General features: G+C 30.2%; 1 protein-coding gene across 5 annotated transcripts; it reads right to left on the reverse strand.

Moving 5' to 3' along the window:
- Window positions 1–8,695: 8,695 nt before the first annotated feature.
- LOC105259053 (microtubule-associated serine/threonine-protein kinase 3) lies at window positions 8,696–19,262 on the reverse strand. 5 transcript variants are annotated; one of them, XM_011270759.3, is made up of 22 exons: window positions 18,980–19,262; window positions 18,087–18,283; window positions 17,890–17,969; window positions 17,725–17,827; window positions 17,312–17,393; window positions 16,885–16,987; window positions 16,584–16,807; window positions 16,384–16,459; window positions 16,083–16,313; window positions 15,775–16,006; window positions 15,365–15,699; window positions 15,106–15,278; window positions 14,949–15,019; window positions 14,649–14,876; window positions 14,286–14,513; window positions 13,642–14,209; window positions 13,142–13,326; window positions 12,843–13,063; window positions 12,021–12,353; window positions 11,631–11,696; window positions 10,812–11,304; window positions 8,696–10,197 (listed from the first exon to the last, which is right to left on the reverse strand). In XM_011270759.3, exons 2-22 carry the CDS (start codon window positions 18,262–18,264, stop codon window positions 9,320–9,322), a joined length of 5,088 nt encoding a protein of 1,695 aa, XP_011269061.1. In that variant the 5' UTR covers window positions 18,265–18,283; window positions 18,980–19,262; the 3' UTR covers window positions 8,696–9,319. The 5 variants fall into 5 exon arrangements, with proteins under 5 accessions (XP_011269061.1, XP_011269060.1, XP_011269064.1 ...); XM_011270758.3 differs by lacking the exon at window positions 18,980–19,262 and adding an exon at window positions 18,631–18,822; XM_011270761.3 differs by lacking the exon at window positions 18,980–19,262 and adding an exon at window positions 18,631–18,822 and having other exon boundaries at window positions 8,697–10,197; window positions 13,672–14,209.
- Window positions 19,263–20,009: the final 747 nt, after the last annotated feature.

Here is a 20,009-nt window from a genome sequence, read left to right on the forward strand (position 1 = left end):
AGATAATCATATATTGGTACCATTCATGCCAATGCGAACATAAATGCTTCTATTTTTCTTCAATTAAAATATTTAATAAGGTATTTATGTTTTGATTTATTAACCGGAAGAATAAACAGCTTTTGATGAGTCTGAAAATACGAAAATATATTATACAATAAAATAATAAAATTAAATAAATTAAATTAATTAATTGATTGATTGTGAAAAAGAGGAAACACCAATACTTATATATTACATATTGCAACAAAGCACTTGTCAGTATATAAAATGTTTCAGCATGAAACTCTTATACAATTGGAAAAAATAATAGAATCAACGATTATTATTTTTTTCAATAAAATAATAGTCTTTGAAAGACAATACAAGATGTTCAATGTGAAAAAATCTCCAAATTAATTTTATTATCTTTCAATCAGAATAACCGACAAACTCATTTTAACTATGCTATTTTCTGTTTTTATAATGCTAAATTTCTTTTTTTATAATGCTAATGTTTAATTAGAATTTTTAAATTAAATTTTAAAATGACATTTTATGAATGTATAATAACATGATAATAAATTTGATATGATTTTGAAAGGAAATTTTTTATTAGCGCTGCACTTGATTTTAAATTAAATATTAAGAATTAGAGTTCAAGCAAAAATCTTAATATTGCCTAATTTATGACGAAAGTTAACAAACGATCAAAACGAATAAAATTTAATATTTAAGGATTTTAAATATAATGCTAAACAGAAAGAACATACATATACACAGGGGATATCCCGAAATTCGAGGATAACAAAATTACAGACAATTTTAGTTTTATCCATTTATCTTTATAATAATAGCATTGACATTAATCAATGTGATAATTTCGAGTGTTCTATTTTTCACACATACATGTATGTATGTATAAAAAACTAGTGTAATTTAGATAGATTGAAATCAAATTTTTTTTGTTCCTCTAAAAATCTAGACACTGCGTGTTTTGTTTTCGATATCTTTGCATATTAAGGAATGCAAACGTTGACACAGACGAATAGTAATATCAGACTTCTCGGAGAGTCCTATTCGTGCTGAAATATCAAGCAATGTATTGCACATATCACACAGATTGTTATATTATGATAGATAAAGGAAGTGTAAAATAGTGCATTTAATAATAATAAGATAATAATAAGAAAAATACACGCATAAAATTAATAATAAGTAAACCGGGCTATTAAATCAAGCAATGGCGGATTCGAGACGATCAGTAAATCATTGATATTTATACAAATCCGAATCTTATTACAATCACACTCGAGTACAATCTCTCGTTAATAATAATACAAAAGAGCATGCAGCTGACGCTTCTTTCTGCCGAATACACGTAAACAGAAGAATAAAAACTTGTTAACATTCGTTCTTAACATTCGTTATGTGTTATATAATTGACAGAAAAAAGGAAAGTGAAAGAAAAAAAAAAGATTTCTCCACAAATAATAACTCGTTCTTGCTCCATTTGCTTCCCTTTTCTTCCCTCCACGCAGCACAACCAACATAAAGAGTAATAAAACAATGTATCTAACAATTATATGCAGTGCGAGAAGGAAAGTAAGTCCATAATCGTTAATTTACTCTAATTATCTAAATCGCATCTAAGGTAGATTCTACGAATTATGGAATTATTATTATTACATTCTTACACAGAATTCGTCAATTCTCAACAAAGTGGTCGCATCTCACTTTTGGTAGATTTCAATTCTTATTTGAGATCGCGGAAAAAATTTCGATTCGATGCAAATCAATTTTTCGCACGTGCACACACATACATATTCGCGATAAAATTACTTTTTCGTCAACTACGATTACTAGATACGCTTCGAGTTCACTCTTAATGCTATGAGAGAGATTGGCTCTTACGAGAAGAAATTCACATACAATATTAAAAATCGGCGTCCATTTTTTTGTTATTTTGTATCGATTATGATGATGTCGCTTATATATTTAAGCATATGACGACGATAAAACTAATTAAATCCTTCTCTTTCTAAGCGAGACTCAAAAAGAAACAACAATAATGCTTCGTTTATAATATATAATAATAACTCATATACGCTATATAACTATGACAGCCTATGTAAACACATTAACCACTATTCCATATTATTACCTACATTATAGGCGAAAAAATTTATGCGGAAACATCCAGCATTTCCTTTATTACTATATCTTAGGATTTAATTTTCTGATTATAATTGTGATTATAATTGTGTTCAAAAGGGGATCATCTAATCATTTTAAGGCGCTACGTTTGCGACATTGGGATAGCGAAATACTTATGTCGAATACACACACATACACACACACGCAAACTTCTAAATTCGTAACGATGCGTCATTATTCGCGTTCTCACTCTATTCTCCTTTTCTTTCTTCTCACTTCCTTCTCCTTTTTCACTCCTGTTTTCCCTCGCTCTTTTTTCTCATACCTTATTCACTTTTCTCCGTCTTCTGCTAATAAATTAGCTAAAATCTGGACAGAAGCTATATAACAGTAATAAATGAAAATGACTTGATCAATAATTCATTAAAATAATTTCTATTAACAATAAAAATAATATTGCTAACAAATGAATTCCATAAATTTATACATAAAATTTTTTAATTATTTTTCTTATCATAATAAATATGGCTCGTGAAGCATATTCACCAAAATTTAGCTACGTTTTAATTGCAAAAATTTACACTGAGCCTTAACTAGATATAACAAATATCAACGTTAGTAATTTCCTTAACTTTGGTTTCATTAATTTCGATACATTTTCACATTTTTTCATAAACATAGGATTTTCCGTAATCTTTGTTTCCTAAAAATTTTTTATTCGTATATTCGAGATATTCATTCCTCATATATTTCAAAATTAACGAGATTCTATTATATCAATATAATTCAATAACATATACACGATATGCACGAACAAGACGAAGATGCAAAACATTATGTATGATAATCAGAGAATTTTGTACGAAAATGTTTAATGAATAATTTAATTAAAGCTAGACATCACTTCTCATTTAGTTTAATATAAATTTAAAATTAACTTAATTAACATAATGTATTATGGACACAATGAGATTTTCCAAATACATTAATTAGTTTATCTCGAGATGTTTAAAGCGAAAAGAAAAAAATTGTAAAAACATTTTACTGTAATAGAATTAAAAATTTATAAATTCATAAATAAATATTAAATTAATACGAAACTTGAACGTATAAATAGATTCCCGAAAACAAAAATATAGTATGTATACATATGTCGAGATTGAATATGAGATGAAAATTTAAAAACAAATTTAACAGAAAACACATTTCGTTGAATGCGTTTTGAAAGTCGCTTTAAGACTCGAAATTGCTTGACAAGGTGCTTGACATACACACACATATTCATCTTAAATATTCTTACATCTATATAGGAGCTTAATATTAACGTACAATAAACGTTTCGCATTTTATTTAATTAATGAGCAATATGGACATTTAAACTTTACTGCTATGAGCAAAGTCACATAAAGTAAGCGCTAACATTTGTATAATTGGACGGACTACAGGATAAATCAGTAAATGTAAAACTGACATTACCTCAGGCCGTATAAAACAATCAACTTCCAAATTCTGCGATAATAGACAAAAAGAGATTTTTTAAATATAGATATTTTATTCTACTAATAAATAGAATCTTTCATGCCATTAATCAGTGATATTATACATACACGTACATGTAAGCATACATATGTGTGTGTGTGTGTTTGTATACATACACAGAATATTTTAGATCTCTCTTCTATTAAGATTTAGAAAAAATTTCTGTCGTCATTTAGAGGTGAAAATATTAATATCTAAATATAAAAACTCTGATAATTTGTAATAAATCCAGGAAAAACCTATATATAATTATGTATCAAAAATATAATCATATATAAAATTTTAATATATTTATATACAATTATGAGAGAAGTAATCTTTTTCACTTTTATAAATTTTTCAAAAAAATAAAATATAATTAAGATATATTCTTTTTCTCTTATGTACCTTTTGTCTGCTTATATAGGAAGAATTTTAAGAATAATTGAAAAATAATTAAAAGAATAATGTTCATATTTTTTTAGAAGAAGGAGTTTGTCATTACAATATTTCATATATAATTATATAATTTATATAGATCTACAATTTATAATTATATATACATATAGAATATTGTATAATTTTGTAATAAATCTCTACAGTATTGTACTTTTTCTTAACTTTGATATATAATTCGAATCTTTACGAAGAATCTCTACGGAATTGTGTAATATTTTTAACTATCATTCCTTGTTTATTAAAATGTCATTAACAAAAGTTCATACAAAAAATTCAAATTGGATGCAATTAACATACTTATTATCACGGACCTCACTTCGCGGGAACAATTGCAAATTCACATGTGAAACCGTATAATTATATGCTAAGAGCATTGATATGGATTTTTCGCACAGAAAGTTGAAAAATTGTACGAAATCGTACACTCATTTCGAAATTCCGATCTGAAGAAATTCTTAGTAATTTTCACAAAAATTGTTAAATTATTTTTCAATTACATTTTATTTACTTTTCATTATTCTTATTATTTTTGCTCTATAATAGTTAGAAAATGGAGAGCGAAAACATTATTTTCTCGCATATAATTAATCTATCAAATACTGTTATGATGATAATAATGAGAGTCTAAAAATTAAAAATTTTTTATAAATTATGACCTGAACATTTTGATATTAAAATTTTTAATTACCTCCAAATGACTTCAAAAAATTATTAGTAAATGGCGCGATATACTTGAGAGATTCTATGCATATTTAGTACGCATTTTTTTCACCTAACGTCCCATATTCTTCTTGAATTTTAAAACAGAATGTCGGGTTCTCTAAGAAAACTGAAAATAACTTTTATAAAAAAAGAAAAAAAAAATAAAACGCATTACTGTACTGTTAGATAATTCATCTTGTATAACCGATCGATCTTAGAATGATCATTCAGTATGATCTTCTCGAGAACGGTTGACAATAGGAAAAAATAACACAAAAGAAAATTAAATAATGTAACAATGGCCTTTCTAAATTCCCTTTTTTCTTAAGCGTTATGATGTATCAAAAAAGTGCAATTGCATCTCTTTTAATGAAATCACTCAGTTGAATTTATACAAACCAATTTTTTTACATGCGTATAAAAGCATAAAAGTTCGAAAAATAATCTTTACGAAAGACAACTTTAGATTTTTATTCTATATTTTAAAAAATGCTGGGATATTTCACCGTGATATAAATAATATTTTTTACATTCATCATTTTATTATAGTTTTTATAACAGAATACTTGATGTTATTATAAAAACCATAATAAATATATGATGTAAAATCTTAAATAAAAGATGAAAGAGATTTTAAATATCTTGCAAAACCTTTTTATTTTTTCGAACTTTTACTCTTATACTACTAAATAGCAAATGTTTGTTAAAACGAAGCAATATAGAACGCTAGGTAAAGTATGCATCACAGCAATTCACTCAACTGTGTGTAATAATGATAACCATTAACAAAATCTATTAATAAATAACCTATTAATTACCAATGAAATCTACTCTGACAATCTAGTTCTATTCATGAGCAGAATCTGCAATCATATTAATTATATAGCTCATTACAAAATCTAACAATTTCACAAATGTTAGCGCATGCTATTATTAATTACAGAATTAACGATTAATTTTTAGCTGATAAGACACTATCATGCTAACAAAGTTATGATAAAAATTACAGATATGAAATCACCATATAATGTGAACGAGATTGTGTACCTCGCGACAGAGAAAATTTATTTTCTGCAAAGTTGAAAAGCAAGCTTTTTCCCTTTATCATTTTTTTTGTTTTTTTTTCTTTTTGTTGCATTTTGTAGATGTAGCAACGAGCAAAGATAAATCAAAGTTCAATTAAATATAACAAAAATAGCGCTAAATATTCCAATGAAAGCATTTTCTCGATTAAAAAATTGTAATTATACACAATATAATACACATGTACAATATATTACAAATTATACATAAATTAATAAAAACTGATTATAGTATTAAAAATTTAATGAATCACGAGCATACCAAGCGTCAATCTTCAATATATTTTTGTTGTTTCTATAATATAAAGTATGCAAGATGTTTCCGCAGCGATAAATGTTTGATTTTGCTATGCCACTGAGCAATATCTGTACTATATATATATGTCTGATTTTTGACGTGTAAATGAAAACGTTCGTTATGCAGTTATATATTTAAGCAGTTACGAGATACTTGAATTATACGAATGTATAAGCACCAATCAAATTTCTCTTTTTTATAATATATGTATTCTTTTAAATTCATTTTAGATAATTTATAAATTATGAAAGAATTCTTTTTGTCTCTCTCTTTCTCTCTTTCAAAGAGAGAGTTCTCTATTTATGATTACATTTACATACACACTTCTACTAATCTAGTTTATTAATATCCATAAAATACTAAATTATTGACTTATATAAAATATTAATATTAGTTTATCTCAGTGTTATAATGACTGATAAACACCGGCGCAAGCATTTACTCGTATTTAAGGTTTGTAGTTGTAAAATGTTACTAAAGATTAGCCGAAAAGTGTATGATGTAATCATTAATTTTATATGTCATAATGCAATACAGAAAATATTCGAATTAGAAATCATATATACAGGATCTCCTATTTAATGGAAACAACTATATATCTCCTAAGCTTATCAGGGAAAAAATAATGCTTTAGACAGAATTTATAGGGTTTCAAGGAAGAAAAAAGTTGATAATTTTTAATTAAGATTCAGTGAAAAAAAAAGTTTTCTATTTGATTACATTTCATGCTTCTACTCATCTAGTTTATTAGAATCTATAATAATTATTGATTAATTATTGATTTATATGAAATGTAAATAAGAGTTTAGCTCAATGTTATAATAATGTTGAACACTAACATAAGGTAACGTTTACAAATTGATATAATTTTAACTAAGATTTTTCAAAGTCATGTGAAGATTAATTCAGTTTTTTTAAATGGATACCGCATATGCATTTTTTTTGTATAAATGAATTCCTCGCAATATTAAAAAAAAATTATAAAAATTACAGGATGGAATTGAATAATGTAAAAGATATTTTATATAATTTAATTTGGTAGAATTTTATATAAAATTTATAAATATATATAAATTTTATATAATTTATATATAAAATTTATTAATTTTATATAAACTATGAGCAATATCTCGTAAAATATTCATATTTTTATAAATATCTTGTAAATTATTTATGATTTTACTTATCTTTATGTATACAAAATAAGAGAGAAGAATCAAAGATGCAAAAAATAGATACTATATTTTTAAGAAAAAAACGTGCAATTTGTAATAAGCAATTATGTATTTTTCTTTCACATCTTAAAAAATAACTGTAACTAAAAATTAAGATTATCAACTTTTTTGCCTCTTAAAATCCTATAAATTTTGTCTGAAACATTTCTTTGTATGATGTAAATTTAAAAGATATACAACTGTTTCCATAAAAAGGGCACTCTGTATATAAAATACATAGAACGTTTCACAACATATGAAACTTATTTCAGCGATGAACGAAAGATATAAAAATAATAAAAAAAGTTTATATAAATATATGTTCTTTTTATATATTTGATTTTATTTTCAATTATAGCCAATTTTATATTCCAGTGTGTGAGTATAGCTGCTTGCATTTATAGAAAGTGCTTAAAATATCTGCAAGCTTACAATCATGCAAGATTACAATTGTCATATATATATATATATATATATATATATATATAGTTTTTTAATTTTTCAAAAATTTTAGATTTTTATCAGATTCCTTGATAATTTTGTATACGTTGATGAATTTTCAATACAATAATGAATTTTTTCCTTGTTTTTATGTCTTCCACTCGTCAAATAAGTCATGAAATAAGTTCTATTATGAAATACTCTATATAATAATATAAAAATATTATGTATGTAGACTATGTTTCAAATACTATCACAAATTATAGATTTAACATATTATAGACAAATATAGAAACAAATTTAACGAAAAAATTATTGAATACATTATATTCACTCATCCGCATTTATAATTTTATACACAGCATATATATATATATATGTATATATATATATATATATATATATATACATACATACATATATAAATATAGACACACACACACACACACACATACATACACAAACACACACCAAATGCAGAAAATATATTTCATAGAATAAAAAAAATACATATTTCTTGCACTTGGTGCAATCAAACTATATGTACACAAATAGATAAATAAAATATATTAATTCATGAGTACATTCGTTTTGTTAATGAATATATTACCGCTTTGTAATCTCACAACTGTGCGCAACGGAATCATCTTGTATATTACATAAACCATCGCAACAAAATAGTGTCATATATTTTCTTCATTTTTTCCTCTTCTCTCTTTCTCTCTCTCTAAAAATAAACACTCTATTCCACGTACACCGGATATTATATGCGAGAGCTATTGAATATTACATTTACTACACATACACGTACACACACACACACACACACACACACACACACACACACACACACACACACACACACACACACACACACACCACACACATACACGTGTTAATATTTAAATATAAATGAGATCGTGTAAATACTGTAGCCCGAAGCATAAAATCACTCCAATCATCTAATCGTTAAAGAGCAACTTTAATAGCAGTTTTGTGATTTCAAGTTAGTAATATTATTTTGAGTTTTTGTTTAGACAATTAAAATAATTTATCTCTTTTCTGTGCATTATTTGTTGAAAGGTTTTTGTATGTGGTATATCTTGTATAACAAACAGATATATTTTATGGAAATAGAATAAAACCTCTCGGAAATATATATTAGTATTTTAATTGCTTTCAGGTAGTTTTATTTGACGGAAGCCTATAGGTTTGAATATAGAAATTCCATAAAGCTATAAATTCAAAACCTGTGATCTTTTATTTTTTTCTTCCTTGCTTTTTTGAATTTCTTTCTCTTTGTTTTTGATTAGTCTCTTACCTCTCATATGATCATTAGCGTCTCATAGCTATTCGATTTAAATCCTGCGAGGAATAACTTATTTCTCATTTGATTAACACACAGGTAATCCAAAACTCCCAACTACATGTGACCGATATTTCGTTAAATTTATTCAAAAAATGCGGAATTAATTATTCTTCTTCTCTCTTCCCGACGCTGCGCTGCCTTCATGCGTGCTCGAATAAGCGTTATCGCCAAAGTCGACCTTGTATCTTTTGAGCATCTTTTTACCATCTTGATGAACCTCTATATTGCCTTTACCAGTACTTTTTTGCTCGACAGTAAATGGTTTATGCGATAGTGACCCAATAGTAGATTTTTCATTGGTTTGATAATGTCTCTGATCTAAGTTCTTCGGTAAATTCATGACACTGGTTATATGCTGCGTGCTTGATTGTGAAACACTTGATTGAACATTTTCTTCTTTTTTATTGTATTGCGATATTTTACTGCCGGTGGCAGTTTTACTTTGACGTTCGTTGCTCTGAACTTTTTCCGCGGACTGATCACTGCTACAAGACATCGCAGACTGCCTTTCGCTTTTCTCTGGATCGATTTCTTTCGATGATGAGTAGTCATCGCTCTTGGTGCCTGTCGGCGAGTCCTTTTCTTCGGCTATTCGTGGTAATTGCGTGCTACCACAAGAATTTGACATACCTACATTCCCTAAATTAATGGATATACCATGAGTTAATTTGGAATAATCTGCCTTTTGCTCGCTTGATACTTTCTTCTCGCCCTTTGCGCCTTCATTGCCTTCCTTGAAATTATCACTCGATTCGTCCGACGTTTCGTTGTTGTTGTGAGACGATTGCGCAATAGTCACGCGTGGCGTTACCTTCACTACAGTATTCGCCAAAGGCGATATCGACGTTTTGTTTTCCGCTGAGCGCGGGTGAAGTCGATCAGGACTGAGCGCTCGTCGAAGTAACGGCGAACCTGGCTCAGCAGACTTAGGACGACCGTATCCTTTTTTCTGGCTATTCGGTGTCGATAAACATGCTCCTGGAGAAAGGGTAATAAAATCATTATTAAATAAAACAAATTATTTTTATTCAATGGAAAAATCAAACATACTATTAATGATATCTTTTATATAGAGTGTTCAAAAACTAATTATACACCAATTTCATTTATTGAAAAAAAAAACTTATCAAACATTATTAGCAAATTTTTCTTTACAAAAAATATTGGAAATGGAATCTTCATGAGCATGTAAACAACTCTTAACTCGTCTAATTTTGTTATCAAAAATTTTCAATTCTTCTGATGATATTTATCTGATAAAATCTCTAAGCAGTTTCAAGATTTTACACTCTTATATTATATTAATTAAATAGTAATAGGTGTATAACAACTTTCTGAACACCCTGTATATTTACTTAACACCTCTATTACTATAAAACGCACTGAAACTTATATGGTTGACAATGTTATTATACATATTTAATCTGCATTTATATATTCATCATTCATATATAATATGAATTAAATAAAAGATGTGTATTCTATCCATATTTGAATGCCATAAAAAAATATATAAAAGTGAGTCACACAATCGCTACGATATCGTCAGAATGTAATTAAAAATGTGTAATTATTATTTATATTTTTAATACCTGGACTATACGACTGCGTAGTGTTGGAACTACCCGGTTGATGGCCCGTAGGAAATGCTAAGGGGCTTGGGCTTCTTGTCGGACTAGCAGGTATTGGTGATGGACTTGGAGTCCTAGCTAACGGCGACAAAGGTATATGACCTACGGATTTCCTGCGATTTGGCGAATGAATATTCTTTGCGGCTGTGTGCAACTTGTGTTTGAGACCGTGAAGCGTGCTCGGACGCTGGTAATGCGATTGGTTTGAGATGCCCGACAGATTGCCCGCGGACGTATTAGAGCCTGGGGATGAGGAAGAGTTCGGACTCGAACATGGACTCGTGTTTCCGGTAGAATGATAAGAGTCCGAGCTGATACGACTCGTCGGCGGGGACGGACTGCAAACGGATTTTGAACATGCCGTAAAGTACGATGACGCTTCTTGCGAGCGAGTAAACGACTGAAACGATCGACTAGGCGTAACCATAGAGGGTGAACAGATACCAGCGGCCATCTGAAATTTTAGATAAGATGTTCTTGATTAATAATGCAAAAAATTCCAAAATTTCCCTCGTCATTTTTTTTTTATCAACGAGTCGATTAAATCTGCCCCACTGATGACAATATGATAATTTTACCTATTACTTAACAATAACTGGCAATTATGAGTGTTGTATAAAGTCTTGTAAACGCAATAAAGATTATTTGCCAAGTGTGGATTAGCCATTCGAAAGCCGTGTAATCGCAGAAGAAATACATGTTGTTTAACAAAATAACAACAAAAACGATATCAGCGAGGAGATCGACGGAAAAGCACAACAAATGTATAAAAAATCATACCATAAGTGGAGGTTTGCTGTCGCTGGACAAAATGGGTGCTGACAATGGACAACTGATAGTTAACGGCTGCAAAAGAAAATGCACTTAACGTAATTGCGTGTTTGCGCGTGTGTATGTGTGTATATATATATATAGTGCTACACATATATGTATATGCTAATGTGCTTTAAAACTTTGTTTTTGTTTGCAATAGCATGTAGAGAGAATAAATGTGTACGCATCTTGCTGTGCAAAATTAATATTAACATCAAAAATATATGAAACATATTGTGCTCACTTCTATATGACAATAAGTGAGTTTCATTAAAATATAGATACCGTGAAACATCATAAGATAGCATTTAGCATCAATGCCACTAACGAAAATGCGAAAATTCCCCCCTAATATACCTGTTGCATCTCTACGCTCGCTCGTTTGGAGCTTATCCTTTTGAACAGCGATGTTTTCCGTTTCTTGTCCGAGTGATCCCGCTTTTGCTTTCGTTGTTTGTGTAGCGTCCGACGCGCCAGTTTACTCTGAGCGAGATCGCGTTTTCTACCACCTGTTTTGATACTAGTATTCTCCAGCGGTGTACTACGCAACGTCACATGATCACCGCCGCTTAACATCAATTGCAGGACTTGAGTATGATACAGACCCTGTACCGCTTCACCATTTATGTGCGTTATCAGATCGCCCGGTCTCAAGCCAGCTTCGAACGCCGGACTGGATTGCTCAACTTCCTAAGAAAAGGCAATAACAAAACAAAGATTAAAATAAAGAAATAAAACAAAGATTAAACAGAAAAAATGAAAAAAATATTTAACATAAAATAAAGTATATAAGCGAAATATATAAAAATATGATAAAATTTGTAATATATAATAAAAATAAAATATATTAGAGATATAAAAATACATATAGGGATAAAATGCAACATCATAATAATAGTACTCAAATAACAATTTAATTTATATTGAAATATAAAAATATAATCAAAAATTAAATAACAGAATAAATAATAGTATTGTAGAGTTGTATATATAAATTGATGAGGTATAATTTCAAGGATAAAATATGAAACGATAATCAGTAAGTTTTGTATAATAAGAACAATGAATTTTTATAATTAATAATTATAAAAATATATATAATAATATAGTGTTTATAGTATATTTATAACGTTTTTTTCATATTAATAAAAAAATATTTAATATTGAGTTGTAACTTGCCATTACTAGATGATGCATAGTGTAGAAATCGCTGTCACCATAATACACCCTGATGGTGTGTACAGTAAAACCAAAACCACATGGACCTCGACGAATGATAATAGGTGGTTTTAAACTAGTCACGAGAGGGCTCAGCTCACGGCATGGAGAGGTATCCCTCGAAGACGCGGTTGACGATCCACCAGGCGATTCGATAGGTTGAGCGTTCAGTGGTGCGTCGTCTAACAGAACATACATTTTAAATAAAAAACTATCATATTTTATATTACTTTGCACATACATATATATTAGAAACATACAGGCAAAGTCACTAGTCGGAATTACTAATGAAAGCCCACTGGTCGAGGCAGATTTTATAACGGAGCGAGATTTTTGTCGAGCAGATGGTAACATAGGTACAATACTGAAGGACTCGAAAGAATCAGTACTGGAATTATGCTTGCTTTCCTCTGCTGCATCTTTATTCGCCGCTGCGAGATCCAACCTATAATAAAAAGTTATTGTTTTTTATTAATATTAGATGCAATATAATTGTTAATTAAACTAGATGAATCGTGAATATATACACATATATGTATGAGGGTAGTTTTACACACAAATTAAAGTTATAAATTAAAAATGAGAATTGAAAAAAAAAAAAAAAATATATATATATATATATATAAATTTAATGTGAAATAAAATTATAAAGTGTATATAAATTAAAGTTATAAGTTAAAAAATGTGTATGAGAGTTGAAACTAATAGAAGAGAGTAAACTGGAATTGTATTATTGCGAGAATGTGGCTGAATGACTCACATGTGTTCATCATCAATGGATATACTGAACCTGGGCAGCTTATCACGAGAGTGCGTGTGTCGCTTTCTCTGGATCTGAGGACTAATATCTTCAGACTCGGTTTGCGAGGAATCGGGCGTGCTCAAGTTAATCGACGCTCCTTCCGCTTGAGTGCCTTTAACAATTGTAAGCTGAGACTCGTTGCTCGATGAAGTCGTACAGGATGACGACATTATGTTTAATTTGTCGGCTTTTTGATTTTCGGCGTAAGAATTGCTCTTTACGGATAAGAGGGGCGTCCGATGCTTCTCGGACGATTGTGTGGATTGAGGATCGGCCAGTTTGGATGGCGGTGGCGTGACCAACGATGAATTTGATCCAAGGGATAATTGCGCGAACGTGCCTTCAAGTTCAGTGCGGAACAATTGTTTTTTAGAAACGTCCACGTCTGCGTCAGGATTAAGGGGTGGGCGTGTCTGCGAGATCTTACGCGATTGAGGCGAGTAAGAAGAGAACGATCCGAATAAAGGAGAATCGTCGGTGTCGTCTGTGTCATCACCCAAGTCATGATTATATCTGTCCATACGAGCTGAAATATTACAAAAAAAAACATATAATTAGCAACGTGCAATTAATATTATAATAATATGTCTCTGAATACTTACTGTCGAAATAGCTTGTATCCTCATCATTGATTAACTGCGGCACAAACTCGGCTTTCTGTCTAAGTAAACTATTCCAGTTTACTCCATAAAAATATGGATGCTCCTTGACTTCATGCGACCCACCAGTCCCTAATCGATCTCTAGGATTCTGATGTAGAAGTGCCGTTATAATGTCCTTTCCCTCGGGCTGAACAGGCCAGTCATCTTCGTCCGGCCATTCAATATCATCTAGGAATTATAATTTGAATTATCTATTATGATATTTATATTTATGAAAAAATACATCCAAATGCATTTCAGCTTATCAATTTTAAATATTCAATATTCAATATCGAATTATCAATAATAATTGAAAAAAATTACCATTTACTGTGTGAGCAAATAATTCTTCAGGTGTTTCGCCAAAAAACGGAACACAGCCGATCAGAAATTCATACAATATGATACCCATGGACCACCAATCGACTGGTTTACCATAACCCTGGCGTAATATAACTTCTGGAGCGATGTACTCTGGTGTACCAAATACTTGCTTGTCCGAAAACTGTCGTGTGTCTCGATCAATATAGCCCTCATAGAGATTTGTTGCCACTGGAAATTATATATGAACGATTAATTTGTTTTTACTTATGTTATATGATTGAAGTATTTTTTCACACTTACAAGACATTAGACCCATTTTACTAAGGCCAAAGTCAGTAAGCTTAATGTGTCCCAGGGCAGTGATAAGCAAACTATTAAAAAAAATAATTCATTATCATCTGTATTTTTTAGTATTCAATATATCTTTTTATCAGTTTTTTATGCAATGATATCTTACTTATCAGGCTTTAAATCCCGATGTACAATGCCATAACTGTGTAAATATTCGACAGCCAAAACAGTCTCTGCAAAATAAAATCTTGCCATATCTGGTGGCAGTGGACCAATATTTTTTAAAAGATTCGCACAATCTCCTCCTTCTACATATTCCATTACTAAGCATAAATGTTTCTGAAAAAAAGCATTTTTTAATAATTTAGAGTATATTATGAGATACTATTATATTGTGAAATATTAATAATAAAACTCGTGCATACCTTAGTTTCGAAACTACAGTACATAGAAACTACAAATGGATTATCTGTAAAGCTCATTATGTCTCTTTCGGCAAACACTTGTTCTACTTGATTTCGTAACATTAAGTTATTTTTATTAATTTTTTTCATGGCAAATCTTTGTCGAGCGATCTTTTCTTTAACTAAATAGACTGCACCATAGGCGCCATTACTAATAAGTTTCAATACTTCATAGTCACTTTCGCATGGAATGCGCTGACACTTATCATCATCTTTATTTGGACTTGATGTTACTTGCAGATTACTGTCGCTAGAACTCGCAGAATCTTCCAATTTATTCAAATCTTCCTGCAATTCTACAAAAGATTCAATATTTCAATAGCTTATACTTATAATTGTATTATATTTTAAAAATAGCAAAAAGTATATACCAGATATAGGATCTCTGTTTAAGGAGAGTTTAGTAATAATGTATTGAGGAATATCAGTTTTTATTCCTGCATTGACTTTAGCTTGACCCTCTGCTTGTTCAAGCAGATGATAGAATTCTTCGGGATCGAATTCCAAACATTCTAGTAAACGAGCTGGTCGCGATATAACTAATAAAAGTTTTTTTATTAATCCTGTTAATCTCGTTGCAGCCTCCAAAGATTTATCCTTTGTCTGCAAGAAAGAAAGAAACGAAGTAGTTATAAATATGTCTTGATAAAATCACCCAATCTATATTTTATACACATACTTCCATTAAAAGATGTTCCAGATTTTCGCTCATCTCGTAAAAGTATCTCGTTGTGATCAATTTTTCCTGAGATTTTTGTAAGCAGTCTCTGGCCATTTCGATTACTTGGTGATGTACAAAACGTAAAATTGGTAATGAATCTTGCGTCATATTAGCCACTACTTCATATTCATCTATCTCTTTATTCTCATTAATAAAATTAGTCAGTCGTTCTTCCATTTGTTGTGTTGCCTAAAAATGTAATTATTGCGATTGATATAATACTATATAACAAAAACTTTTAGTCAATGATTAATAGTACCTTTGGAAATCTTTCTTTATATAAAGTATTCATCATAACAATTTCACTATCAAGAACAGGTGATCGACTTGGACTACTGCAATTGTACAAAAATTATGAACAATTAATACATTTGTATCCAATTTACTTTTAGTCAATCAAGAATTATCGAATAACTATTATAAATATAATGCATAAGAAAAATTTTCCAAGTGATATACCTCAAACTTCGAGAACGTGGACGATGTAAAGGCGATCGACAGCCCTCTTCTTCAAGGCTAAGAGACGCGCTGCCTGGAATACTAGATATGCTAGAACCAGGGAATCCCGGATGTGAAGAGCATGGTGTCCCAGGCTTGGAAAAATGGCAAGACAACATACGCAATTCGTCCTTAGTTGGAACATTTGGCAGTTGATGCAAACGTTCTTGGCTCGAATATTGTGACTGATGGAATACAAATGACGTATTATGATTAGCGATTAGCACGAACAGCATGCCCAATGCATACCAATCAATCATACCGAAACATTACTGGAACCAGGTGTTGTTCCATAGCCACTGGATGGCAAACTAGCAACTGACCATCTTCTACCATCGCCAGTTCCTGTAGCACCTCCGCCAATTCTTAAATATGTCATAATATTTATTTAATAATAACTTTTTACAAAACTTGTACAAATTAAAGAATTAAAAAAACTCAATATAAAATTATAAAACCCATAAAACCTTGATACTTGTGTTAAATAAAAAAACTTACAAGCATTTCTTTATTAAACTCTTATTTTTCTTCATGGACTTTGCATAGTAAAGTTTTTGTATCACCATTTTTCTTTTCTATTTATAACATGCAAAAGCTATATCATTTACAGTGATGACACCTTACCTTGAGCAATCAGATCAAACTAATTTAAATGTCCTGAGACAAACAGTAAAGTGTGAAATAAGTACCTTTTAATTGGAGCAAAAGCAAAGTGTGGACTGGATGACATCCTAGGACTCTCTAGGGGACTGCCTACAATCGGGACGAATGCTATATCGGGAAATAAGCAGTAGAAAAAATTAACTTGCTATTGTCAGTAAATAATCAAGTAAAAATATAAGAAGATAATGTTTCCACTAATATAAGTATAAGCAACATTTATAATTTATATGCCAGGATATACAGAATTTCTTGAAATTCTAATTTATGTTAAGGATACTATATATGTAAGGATAAAAAAGTTTTCTTTATGTATTCTAAAACTAACAAAATCAAATGTATTGTGTACATGTATTTAAAATATTGCTAATCTTTTAAATTTGATCAAAAAGGTATAATTTGAAAAAAAAAATAGAAATAATCATTAATAGAAATTATATACCTGATAAAGGTGAATGGCAACGTGGTAAAGTAGGTGATGTGGTTGAAATTAAAGATTTGCGATGAGCAGCTTTAGCAGCACGACGAGGAATGTTGAAGTCACGCTGGAAAAATATTATCACCAAGTATATAAATAAATCTTCTTGTCTATTCAATATATACTAACCACATGAACTGAAAGAGAAGGTGCTGACTTCCCAATTGCAGAATTTCTCATGCGAACAAGATTTGACAACTCTCCGCTAACTAAAATAATACAATTTTAATGTATATATATAATAAAATAAATTATTTTGTAGACACACTAAGCAAAGTTTATAGTTAAGAATTAATATAAAATCTGGAATCTTTTTTTCTATTTACCAGGCCGAACTGGAGCTTCCTTGCTTTCTACCTTTGATGGGATTGGACGTTTATGCACTTCTGTTTCTATATTACTGGCAGTTTCCTCCGTTTCATGTTGATCAAACACAAGCACTCTAGCAGAGTTGCCGTGTGATCGCAATCGTGGTCTACTTGGTCTATTTTTTGTCTGATCCATGATTTAATTCACTGTGTTTCTATTCGGTAAGCAAAATATACTTGCATGAGTAAAGCAGAAATCAATAAACATTGATGACAAGAATTACAATAGTCACAATAATTTAAAATATTCACGTAATAATCAGGTAAATCTATTTGTCAAAATAAATAAATCTATTTCTTTTTTCAATTATACTTTCCACAGTTCATTTCTCTTTCTAAAATTGCACATATAATTATTTTGTTTCAAAATGCAAAAACACAGTTGAAAGACATAAAGAGATCTATGTAATTCGCAACAATTCCTCGACGATAATCACAAAAAAAACTTTGAAATTTACAGAACTAGACAACTGAATACACAATTGTATTCGCGACAACACACCTTTCGGGATGCTTGGTGAAAGGAAGAAGACAACGACAAACGAATACGAAACACCGGAATCCTCTCTTCTTCTCTATCTTACACCTTCAACACCCTCGAGAGACCCTCCGGACGACAGTCGCTACCGACAAATAGCAATTCAGAGTTGACATTCTCCAAGAATGTCACACGAAGACGCATCGTTAGATGGGACGGTCACGAAGAGAATAAGCGAGGATGAATCTTGGGACGAGCGAACGCTCGTCGAGGTAACGAGATGACGGATAAAGGAGGATTCTCCAAGGAGAGGAGGCAACGAGGATACGAGGAGGCACGCACTAGGTGACGACGATCGAAGGGACGCGATTACCGGCCGCCAGAGCCATCTTTTCTAGCAGCGATTCTCATTGTCAGAGCTCTCCCAAAATTCGAAAGCGAGCGTCCCTGAAGCGTGTTCCCGGGGCTACGTCTCGCATTTCATTCGCTATATCGTACTAGTCGGCGCGAGAGAGATTTTTCAATTAACGGAACGACAGGGGAGAGGCGACCGTGGATCCCGAGGTGATTCATGAGAATGTACACACACACACGCGCACAGTTAGACGTACATGTATACATATATGCACATGTACACGTCGCAACGCACGTCACGCATATGTGCAGCTTTTAGCGGGCCCTTTTACAGCCGCGATGGCGTGTATATATTATGTGTATATACATATATATATATATATATATATATATATATATATATATATATGATAGTTGTATGGAGGACCTGTCGCGTTTCGCCATTTTATACCTTACGGAAGGTTTTCCTTAGAGAGACTTGTTCCTCTTAATTATTACTCGATATATGTAATATATTATTACATGTGTTTGTATGTGTTAATGATTTTATATATATATATATATATATATATATATATATATATATATATTGTTAATACATTTTATATACATTATTATAATATATATTTATAAATGTTAATATATTCTTTGCACTCAAAATAATATATTATACATATATATTGTATGCTCGTGTATCGAAAAGAAATTCTCAAAGTTCTAAGAATTAAAAATAATTAAGATATATGAATTAAGGTATAAAACAAAGTAAAGTGAGAGAAAGGAAGAAACGAAGAAAATATCGATTTTATCCTGAAGATAATTGTATCTTTCACAATCTCCCTCTAATATTATATATAATTATATATTTAATTATTATAATTATATATTTAATTATATATTTAATTATAATTATATATTTTTTTATAATAGAAAAATTTTAATTCAATTTAGAAAATAAATTCGATTTTTTTAAATTTTCTTTTATACATTTCTCGTTTTTTATCAACTTTAAAAAATTAATCAAATTTCGAAAGTCTCTTCCAAATAGC

This window comes from Camponotus floridanus, unplaced genomic scaffold (genome assembly GCF_003227725.1).
Source record: "Camponotus floridanus strain SB8 unplaced genomic scaffold, Cflo_v7.5 scaffold12, whole genome shotgun sequence".
Taxonomy (NCBI): Eukaryota; Metazoa; Arthropoda; class Insecta; order Hymenoptera; family Formicidae; genus Camponotus; species Camponotus floridanus.

What these genes read in the sequence shown, in the direction of transcription:
- LOC105259053 (XM_011270759.3), bottom strand. Translation starts at nt 18,264, where the DNA reads ATGGATCAGACAAAAAATAGACCAAGTAGACCACGATTGCGATCACAC. An exon ending in ACTGTAGTTTCGAAACTAAG is followed by an intron (nt 15,279 to 15,364) that starts GTATGCACGAGT and finishes GCTTTTTTTCAG; the next exon opens with AAACATTTATGCTTAGTAAT. An exon ending in TAAAATGGGTCTAATGTCTT is followed by an intron (nt 14,877 to 14,948) that starts GTAAGTGTGAAA and finishes TATAATTTCCAG; the next exon opens with TGGCAACAAATCTCTATGAG.